General features: G+C 36.9%; 1 protein-coding gene across 4 annotated transcripts in view; it reads right to left on the bottom strand.

Moving 5' to 3' along the window:
* Positions 1–11240, bottom strand: part of OPHN1 (oligophrenin 1) — a 526945-nt gene that overhangs the window by 260156 nt on the left and 255549 nt on the right. For all 4 annotated transcript variants that reach the window (XM_059385802.1, XM_059385799.1, XM_059385801.1 and 1 more), the window contains exon 6: positions 7834–7935. In XM_059385802.1, the coding sequence (XP_059241785.1) occupies positions 7834–7935 (102 nt within the window). The remainder of the gene's footprint in view (positions 1–7833; positions 7936–11240) is intronic.

The raw sequence follows: 11240 nt of genomic DNA, 5'->3' as shown, positions 1-11240 counted from the left end.
TACTCTAAATAGATGCTGAAAGAAATATTTGACAAAGTACAGCATCCTTTCCTGATTAAATTCTGCAAAGTGTAGGGATCGAGGCTACGTAGCTGAATATCACCAAAGCCGTCTATGAAAAACCCACTGCAAATATCATTCTCAATGGAGAAAAACTGAGAGCTTTTCTGCTAAGGTCAGGAACATGGCAGGGATTTCCATTATCACCACTGCTATTCAACATAGTACTAGAAATACTAGCGTCAGCAATCAGACAATAACAACAGCAAGAAATTAAAGGCATCCAAATCAGCAAAGAAGAAGTCAAATTCTCAATCTTTGCAAATGATACTTTATGTGGAAAACTCCCAACCTGTGCAAATGATACTTTATGTGGAAAACCCAAAAGACTCCACTCCAAAACTTCCTGCACTCATACAGGAATTCAGTAAAGTGTCAGGATATAAAATCAATGCTCAGAAATCAGTTGCATTTCTCTACACCAATAGAAAGAAGAAAGAGAAATTAAGGAGTCAATCCCACTTACAATTGCACCCAGAACCATAAGATACCTAGGAATAAACCTCACCAAAGAGGCAAAGAATCTGTACTCAGAAAACTATAAAGTACTCACTAAAGAAACTGAGAAAGACATAAAGAAATGGAAAATGTTATCATATGTTCTCCCTGATATGAGGAATTTGAGAGGCTACATGGGGGATCTGGGGGGTAGGAAAAGAATAAATGAAACAGATGTGATTGGGAGGGAAACAAACCATAAGAGACTCTTAATCTCACAAAACAACCTGAGGATTGCCAGGGGTAGGGAAGTAGGGAGAGGGTGGCTGGGTTATGGACATTGGGGACAGTATGTGCTATGGTGAGTGCTGTGAAATGTGTAAACCTGGCGATTCACAGAACTGTACTCCTGAGGTAATAATACATTATATGTTAATAAAAATTTAGAAAAAGAAAAAAGAAAAACCACATGACGAAATACAGCATCTTTTCCTGATTAAAACTCTTCACGTTGTAGGTCTTTCAACCATTTTGAATTTTTTTATTATATCTTATAAGAAAGTGGTCCACATTCATTTTTTTGCATCTTGCTGTCCAGTTTTCCCAACACAACTTATTTAAGAGACTTTGTTTTTTTTACACTGGATAGACTTTCCTGCTCTGTCAAAGACTAGGTGACCACAGAAATCTGGGTTTATTTCTGGATTCTCTATTCTGTACCATTGATAATGTGTCTGATTTTGTGCCGATAGTATACTTTCTTGATGACTACAACTTTATAATATAGCTTGAAATCCAGAATTGTGATGTCTCCACTTTTGTTTTTGTGTTTCAGAATTGCTTTGGCTATTGTGGGTCTTTTGTGGTTGCATACAAATTTTAGGATTGTTGGTTCTAGCTCTGGTGAAAATGATGGTAATATTTTGATGGGGCTATATTTTGTAGTATTTTGACTGAGACTATAGATCTTTTACTTCTTTAGATAGATTTATACTAGGGATCTTATTGTTTTTGGTACAATTACAAATTAAATTGGTTCCTTGACTTCTTTTTCTTGCTGCTTTGTTATTGGTGTATAAAAATGCAACAGATTTCTGCACTTGATTTTACATCTTGTGAAATTACCAGGTCATTTATGCATTCTGGCAATCTTTTGACAGTCCTTTGGGTTTTCTACATAGAGTATCATGTCTGCACATAGTGAAAGCCTGACATCTTCCATGCCAACTGGGATGCCTTTCACCACCTGAATATCTTTAATCCAAGCATGTCCTCCATGGTAGTGAACTTAGAAGTTCACAACCATTTTGCACTCCATTGCTTCTAATAATTTTTGGTAGGCTCTGTAATCACGCTTCCTCCGTGCTGCCACATCCACAGCTATGTCTCCTCCAGGTGAACTTCCATACTTCCTACCTTCTAAAAAACTGGTTACTTTTCTACTTGTACTTGAAGATTTGTTCTCTCAGAATTCCAATTGACTTCTTGGGTGCTCAGAATAATTTGATAACTAGCTAGATGTGTTCAAGGGATGAGACAAGTTTAGGGTCATTCTACTATTCTGGTGACAATTTTTTAGATATAATATCAAAAGCATAATACACAAAAGAAAAAACTGATAAGTTGGATTTCATTAAAAATAAGAAAAACTATGTCCACTTTGTGAAACACTCAGTTAAGAGAATGAAAGACAAGCCATAGACTGGAAGAATATCTTTGCAAAACACTCATCTCATAAAGGTCTGATATATAAAATAGGCAAACAAGTAATAATATCAACAATAGCTGAATTATTAAAAAGCCCACATGCCCATCAATTGATGAATGTATGAAGAAATGTGGTCTGTGTGTGTATATATGTATATATATATATATATATATATATATATATACACATATGTATATATGTGTATATATATATATATATATATACCACATTTGTATGTGCGGGTATGTGTATATATATGTGTGTGTATGTGTGTGTGAAGAACCACTAAATTCTACCCCTGAAACCAGTATTACAATATATGTTAACTAACTAGAATTTAAGTAAAAACTTTAAACAAAAGCCCATGTTAAAATTTTATTTTTACTCCTAGAAAGTTGAAATAAATATCTCTTATCCGGGGTGGGGTGGGGGGTGGGGGGCAGTGACAGGTGGACAGTAGTAGGATATTGTTTTAAAAAAAAGGAAATTAAAAATTTATTAAAATTAAAAAATAAAAATAAATGTCTTTTAAGAAAAGCCACCTGGGTGGCTCAGTCAGTTAATCAACTGCCTTCAGCTAATGTCATGATCCTAGGGTCCTGGGATCAAGTCCCATATTGGGCTTCCCACTCAGTGGGGAGTCTGTTTCTCTCTTTTCCTCTGCCTCTCTGCCCCCTCCACCCTCACACATGAAAATAAAAAATAGAAATAAAAATAAAATAGACATCCAGCTCTTGAAATGCAATAGTAAGAAAGCAGTCCAATTAAAAAGGGTAAAATATTTGAATAGACACTTCACCAAGAGATCTATACATGGCAAAAAAAGCATATGAAAAATGTTCAGCATCATGTCATTAGGGAAATGATTTTTTTTTGGTGGGCAGCAAAGCAAAGTGTATTGAGAAATAGGGTCAAGCAATAGTACAAAGCTCCTGAAGAGGGAAGGGACCCAAGAAAATTGCCCAGGAAATGAAAATTATAATCGCAAAGAGGTAACAGTGCAGACCTATTAGAATGACTAAATTCCAAAACACAAACACCAAATGCTGGCAAAGAGAACAAGAGCAACAAGAACTCTCACTCATTGATGATAGAAATAAAAAATGGCAGTCACTTGAAAGAAATTTCAACAGCTTCTTAGAAAACTAAATTTACTCTTACCGTGCAATTCAGCAATTGTGGTTTTGGAAAATTGCCAAAATTATTTGAAAAATTATGTACATAAAAACCTCTTCACAAATGTTGATAGCAGCATCATTAATAACTGACAAATCTGAGGGACACCTGGGTGGCTCAGTCACTTAAGCATCTGCCTTCAGCTCAAGTCCTGATTCCAGGGTCCAGGAATGAAGCCCTGATTCAGGCTCCCTGCTCAGTGGGGCTCCTGCTTCTCCCTCTCCCTTTACCCCACTCCCATTTGTACTCTCTCTCATATGTGCTCTCTCGCTTTCAAATAACAATCTTTAAAAAAAATTGACAAATTTGAGAGAAAGCCAAGATATCCTTCAATAGGTGAAAAGATTGAAAAAAAAAAGCCATGGCAGGGGCACCTGGGTGGCTCAGTGGGTTAAGCCTCTGCCTTCAGCTCAGGTCATGTTCCCAGGGTCCTGGGATTGAGCCCCACATTGGGCTCTCTGCTCAGCAGGGAGCCTGCTTCCTCTTCTCTCTCTCTCTCTCTCTCTCTCTCTGCCTGCCTCTCTGCCTACTTGTGATCTCTGTCAAATAAATAAATAAAATCTTTTTTTAAAAAAGCCATGGTAAATCCACACAATGTAATATTATTCAGCACTAAAAATAAGTGAGCTATTAAGTCATGAAACGACACAGAAGAAACTTAAATGCATAGTGCCAGATGAAAGAAGCCAATCTGAAAATGCTACATGCTGTATAATTTCAACAATAAAATATTCTTGAAAAGGCAAAAATATGGAGACCATAAAAAGACCAATAGTTTCTAGGGGTCTGCAGGTTGGGGAAGGATTATGAAGGAATGAATAGGTGGTGCTCTCAGATTTTGCTGGCAGTGACACTATTCTACATGATAGTATAATGGTGAATTCATGTCATTATACATTTGTCAAAACCCACAGAATATACAATACATTGGCTCACCAATTTTTTCAATGTATCTCACTAATACAAATGTTACTAGTAGAGGAAACTGCATGCTGGGAATTAGGGATATATAGGAACTCTGTACTTATGTTCAATTTTTCTGTAAACCTAAAACTGCTCTAAAAATAAAGTTTCTTATTTTTAAAAAAAAGTGACACTGGGTCCAGATTATTTTTAGTTGAAGAAGTACAAAGGCTACATTCTTGCTCTTTAGGAAAGTCACCAGGAACATCTACATAAAACACGAAACTTCTAGGACATTCCAGAAAGCTTTCATTGCAAAATCCTCAAAAAGAATAAAGTTTGGACTGTGTCCAGGGTTACAAATCCCCACCTTTGATAATTCTCTAGAGGGACTCAAAGGACTCAGCTAAGAGTCATACTCATGGCTAATATTTACTTTAATGAAAGAATATAGAGCAAAATCACCAAAGGAAAAAATATATGGGATGAAGTCTAGAGGAAGCTAGGTGAAAGCTTCCAAGGGTTCTCCCTTAAAACAGTCACACAGGACACAATTAATGTCTCCAGCAGCAAGTTATAACAACACATGTGAAATTTTGTCTACTGTGGAAGCTCTTTAGACTCAGTGCCCTAGGTATTTGTTGGGGGTTGTACAGAGGCACCCACTGCTAAGCATATACCAAAATTCCAGACTCCCAGAAGAAAATAAGATGTTCAACATAAACCACATTGTTTGTATAGGCAGTCTAGGCACAGTGAGTCACTCTAACCATTTAGGGAAAATTTTATATCCTGTGTAAGAAACTGTTCACAAGCCAAGTTCCCAGATACAAGCCAAGAGCTAATCTTGTAGTCAGATTTTTCTAATCATAGTAGACTCGGGCCTATTATGTTAACTCCTTTCTGCTTAGGAACCTAATCAAGAATAGATGCAAAAGGAAGAAAACAAAAAACTGCAGAAGGAAAATGACAGAAGACCTCAGACTATTCCACTTTATAGAAGAAAAGTAGTCCTTCACCTTTTCAATACTAACTCTATTCACCACTGAGGCTCCTGACATGATATAATTAATGGAGAGTCACCAAAGCACATATCAGGAGATAAACTTCAGCTTTATCACAATCTGTATAACCTTGGACAAGATAATTTCTAAGAACTTTCATAGCCATGTCAAAGACTTTACTCAATTGAGTGTCTCCTTTTATACTTGAATCTAAAATATCTCCAACTTTTACTGGACCTATTATTCAACACATAGATCTATCCATTAAAAAGTTTTATTTTTTAATGTTTTATTTATTTTAGAAAGAGAGAGAGAAAGAGAACTCACATGGGGAGAGGAGCAGAGGGAGAGGAAGAGAGAAATTCTGAAACAAGCTCCTTGCCCAGTGCAGAGCTCAATCCCATGACCCTAAGACCATGATGTGAGCTGAAATCAAAGTCCAGTGTTTGACTGAGCCACCCAGGCACGCTACCACTGAAAACAGTTTTAATCAGTTAATTCCTTCCCTTCCTTCTCCAGTGCCACTCGTGTGACTTAGGCTCTCTCCTCTAGATCACAGCAATAGTTTGCTTACCTGGTTTTCTTGCTTCCACTCTCTCTCAGATCTAATTCATCTTACAACCTCAGACAGTTTAAGATTCTTAAAAGAGAATTCTACTCATATTGCTTGTACTACCAAAAGCTCTCAATGATCCTCCCAGGGCGAAAATAATTCAATACAAACTCCTGAGCCTATTACTCTATAATATGACCTCAACTTGCCTGATCCTATCTTGTCTCTCACTACTCTCCAATAGCAATAAAAATTCTGGTCAAACCATATCCCAAACATACTCCATGTTTTCTATTCTTGGGACCACTTCCCTCCATGTGAGAGGTCCATTTCTCCATTTCTGTCAAAGACTTTACCTTTTCTTGAATGGGTACCACTATGGTACCACATCCAAATGTAAGTATTTTTTATCTTTCAACACCTTCCCACCTCTACAAGGACACCGCATGCACATTTGTGTTACAGTCCGTAAAAATTCTACTTGTTAAAGTATCACGTGTATTCTTTTTAAAAAAAAAAAAAAAAGATTATTTATTTATTTATTTAACAGACAGAGATCACAAGTAGGCAGAGAGGCAGGCAGAGAGAGAGGGGGAAGCAGGCTCCCTGCTGAGCAGAGAGCCCGATGTGGGGCTCGATCCCAGGACCCCAGGATCATGACCTGAGCTGAAGGCAGAGGCTTTAACCCACTGAGCCACCCAGGTGCCCCTATCATGTGTATTCTTATTTTAGCAGTCCAATTAGAAGCTGCAGAAGGATAAGAAGTATGTCTCATTGTCTTTGTAGTCCTGTTGCACCCAGCACACACTTGGAATAGTGGCTTAATTGAATTGAAGTCACTGAAAGCCAATTTTTCAAAAAAGCTAATGTTGGAATATCTCAGGAAAAATGTAGATTTGCTCCTGATCTTTCAAATACAGCCTTAGTTTTACTTTATCCTCATGTAGATACTGGAATCAGAAACATAGAACTGAAAGGAACTTTGGATATCACTGAGTACCACTCCTCCTTTGACAGGAACATGAGGCCAAGGAAAAAATGTTCTGTAGTCACACCATGAAAGACAAGAAATAACAAGTGTCAGGGAAGATGTGAAGAAAAAGGAACCCTTAAGTACTGTTGGTAGGAATGCAAACTGGGGCAGCCACTGTGGAAAACAGTATGGGGGCTCCTCAAAAAATTAAAAATTAGCATTACGATATGATCCAGAAATTTTACTACTGGATATTTATACAAAGAAGATAAAAACACTAATTCAAAAAGGTATATGCACCCCTATCTTTATTGCAGCATTTACAGTAGCTAAGATATGGGAAAAAACTAAATATTCATTGATAGATGAATGGATAGGGAAGATGTAGAAAATGATGAGATCTTGCTGTTTGTGAAAATATGGATGGCTCTAGAAGGTATTATGTTAAGTGAAATAAGCCAAACTGGAAAGATTCATAATCATAATTTTACTGATATGTGGAATTTAAGAAGCAATACAAATGAATAAACAAACAAAAAGCAGAATGAGACCTAAAAATACAGAGAAAAAAACTGATGGTTGCCAAAGGAAAGGGGGTGGACAAAATGTGTGAGGGGGAGTGAAAAATACAGACTTCTAGTTATGGAGTGACTAAGTCACAGGAATAAAAGGCATAGCATAAGGAATATAGTCAATAGTATTGTAAGAGTGTTGTATGGTGAAATTTTATTTTCTCATACTTGCATTTTATTCCTTTCATAAACACTATGTATTAAATTATTTATTCTAAGGTCCAAAAAACAAACAATAACAAGAATGTCACATGGTAAGTTACTGGAGGAGCTGCTTTGAGAACTCAAGTCTCCTGAGTCCCAGGCAAAAGTTTTAACTGTAAGCACTAATATTATAATGGAACGCTGCTGAGGCAGGGCAGGAGGAAAACTTTTTAATAGGAAGATCCCAATGTTACCAAGGCACAGCCAGCAAAGGAAGGTGGGAACAAGCTTTTTGAACATACCTCTTGTAACTGAGATTCTTTCTTTTTGGATGATAGATGTAAGTGCCGATCCAGCAAGGAATAAAACCGCTCACCATCCTTTTCAAATTTTTTTTTCCGTTCCTAGATGTGAGAGAGAAAGCACACATTAAGATATCTATCTATTTTGGGGGGCACCTGTGTGGCTCAGTGGGTTAAGCCTCTGCCTTTGAAGTCAGGTCATGATCTCAGGTCCTGGGATCGAGCCCTGCATCGGCAGGGCTGCTCAGCAGAGAGCCTGTTTCCCTTCTCTTTCTGCCTACATGAGATCTCTCTCTGTGTCAAATAAATAAAATCCTTAAAAAAAGATATCTACAGTTTTTAATTCACTCCACTCAGAACTGAGAATAAAGAATGCATTGTCAGGTTTCATGTGTCAGCTTTCCAATCTCTCTAGCCTCTGGAAAGAACAAAGAAAGAGAGAATTTGCGTTTGCATTGGTCTCAGCAGTTTCAGTTTCCTCAAATATAACCCTGAACCATTCCACCTACACAACTGGCAATTCCTATTAGTAGAGCTGAAAGCTCTGGGAGCTGCTGCTCAGAAAATGACACTTAAGATGGGCATGTACACTTGTTACTTTTTCTTCTTCCCAATATTTTTGTTTTTTTTTTCACATGCATTAACTATTCATTCATTTTTTTCAAAGGAGAAAGAAGGAACATAGTGATAAACTAAATATATGCCTTTAAAAGTAAGATACAGGGACGCCTGGGTGGCTCAGTTGGTTAAGCAGCTGCCTTCGGCTCAGGTCATGATCCCGGCATCATGGCATGAGTCCCACATTGGGCTCCTTGCTCCGCAGGGAGCCTGCTTCTCCCTCTGACTCTGCCTGCCACTCTGTCTGCCCGTGTTCACTCGCGCTCGCTCTCTCTCTGACAAATAAATAAATAAAATCTTTAAAAAAAATTAAAAAAAAATAAAAGTAAGATACAATGCATTTAGACAGACTAATACTAAGTAAAACATTTCCAAGGCAATAGGAACCTTGGACCGCCTCTATAAATGATGAGTTCTTTCACACTGTTTAAGTTTTTGCTACTGCCTATTAAAAGATGATATAAAAAATGAGGAAACAATCCTGGAAAGTGTAGCTAGAGAGCAAGAGTCAAAAAGCTTTATGGAAGATGGAGAACTCAGTCATCACTCTCAGTAAGTATGAAATTTAATTAAGTTCTCTGCCTCAGCACAACCAAAAGTCACACAGCCCCAGAGGAGCATTAAAAATGTTCATCTGTTACACAGTAATGCTGACACTCTGCAATCCTCTCAACACCATGCTGGGAAATTCATGTAAAAAGACTGCTGTATCATAGTAAATCCAAATTCACTGAGCGCCTACAGTGTGCCAGTTACTGCAAGAGACACACAGCCAAAACGAAGAAAGAAAACAAAAAACAAAAAACAAAATACATCCTCCATGATTTATATCTAGAGGCAATCTGATCCCAGGCAGAAAGCCAGGACAGAAATCAGTGACCTCTGACCTGGAAAGAAAGTGCTTTTTACCAAAGATAAAGAAGTTGAGAGGAAGCTATCATTAATTGAGGCCCACATCAGGTCAGGCAGTGAAGTAGGTACTTCTAATCCATTATTTCACTTAGTCTTCAAAACCCTGAGAAATAGATGTTGTAAAGGAACTTAAGGTTCTAAAAAAGTGAACTAACTCGCCCAAGGTGACATAATATACAGATCTATTTAATTTCTTCCACATAGTCAAATAGAGCCCAGATGACCATACAAGGAATTACACTCAGGAGGCCTGTAAATAACCAAGAAACTTTGTGAATAAAACTGAAGCAGGTCTATAGCCCTAGCACAAACTCATACCAAAACACATGAGATAGAAATTTTCACACAAAACATTGGTAAAATAAGCTGTTCTTATAGCTGGTGAATTTTTCAAAGTAGCAATTCCTTGAAGATAGCATTAGGGCCAGAAAATGTCTGTGACTTTTCTAAGAACAGATAAAGTTCTGTTGGTCATTTCCTCCTCCAATTCCTTTTTTAAAATAAAAACTATGAAATTTAATTCACATATCATAAAATTCATCCTTTTAAAGTGAATAATTCAGGAGTTTTTAGTGTATTTACAAAGTTGTGCAACCATCACTGCTGTCTAATTCCAGAATATTTCCATCACCTAAGATAAACCCTATACCTATTAGCAGTCATTTCCTCCCTTCTCCCAAAACTCACCTCAAGAAGCCACACTTTAATTTTTGTCTCTATGGATTTGTGTATTATAGAGATTTCATATAATTCTAGCCATACAGTATGTGACCATGTATGCGTCATCTTATACTTAGCATGTTTTCAAGATTCATCCAAGTATCAGTACTTCATTCTTTTTTATGACTGAATAATATTTGATTATATGGATATACCATGTATTCCTTATAAATTTATCAGCTGATGAACATTTGGGTTATTTCCATTTCCTCAGCAATTATGAATAACGCTGCTGTGAACATTCATGTACAAGATTTTCTGTGGTCATGTTTTCAATTCTTTTGGGCATATATACATAAATAGTGGAACTGCTGAGTGATATGGCAACTCTGTGTTTGACTATCTAAAAAACGGCCAAATGGTTTTCCAAAGCAGGTGTATCATTTTACATTGTTAACAGCAATGAATGAGAGTTCCAATTTCTGCACATCCTCACCAACTCTTATGTGCCTTTTTGGTTACAAATAACCTAGTGGGTGTTAACTTGCATTTACTGTAGTTTGACTTCAAAATGTCTAATGATGTCTTTTCATGTGTTTATCGACCCTTTGTGTATACCTGTATACATAACACATATGTATACTCTTCGAAGAAATGTTTAATTATTTTCCCCATTTGCAAATTTGCTTTGTATCTTTATATTTTCAAGTTACAAGAATTTATTACATAACTCTGGATGCCACCTGTGGTGTATTTTCTCCCATTCTTTGGGTTGTTTTGGTACTTTATTGGTAGTGTCCTTTGAAGCATGAACATGTTTAATTTTGTGAAGTCCAATCAGCCTATTTTCTTCAATTTCTTGTGTTTTTGGTGTTATATCTCAGAAAACGCTGCCTGATTAAAGGTCATGAAGATTTATAGCTATATTTTCTTCCAAGAACTTTATATTTTTTGGTTTTAATTTTTTTTATATATTTTATTTATTTTTTTTGAATTTTTTATTTATTATAAACATATATTTTATCCCCAGGGGTACAGGTCTGTGAATCACCAGGTTTACACACTTCACAGCACTCACCAAAGCACATACCCTCCCCAATGTCCATAATCCCACCCCCTTCTCCCAACCACCCTCCCACCAGCAACCCTCAGTTTGTTTTGTGAGATTAAGAGTCACTTATGGTTTGTCTCCCTCCCAATCCCATCTTGTTTCATTG

The sequence above is a fragment of the Mustela nigripes genome, chromosome X (genome assembly GCF_022355385.1).
Source record: "Mustela nigripes isolate SB6536 chromosome X, MUSNIG.SB6536, whole genome shotgun sequence".
In the NCBI taxonomy this organism is placed as follows: Eukaryota; Metazoa; Chordata; class Mammalia; order Carnivora; family Mustelidae; genus Mustela; species Mustela nigripes.
This window is presented reverse-complemented; position numbering and strand designations above follow the sequence as displayed.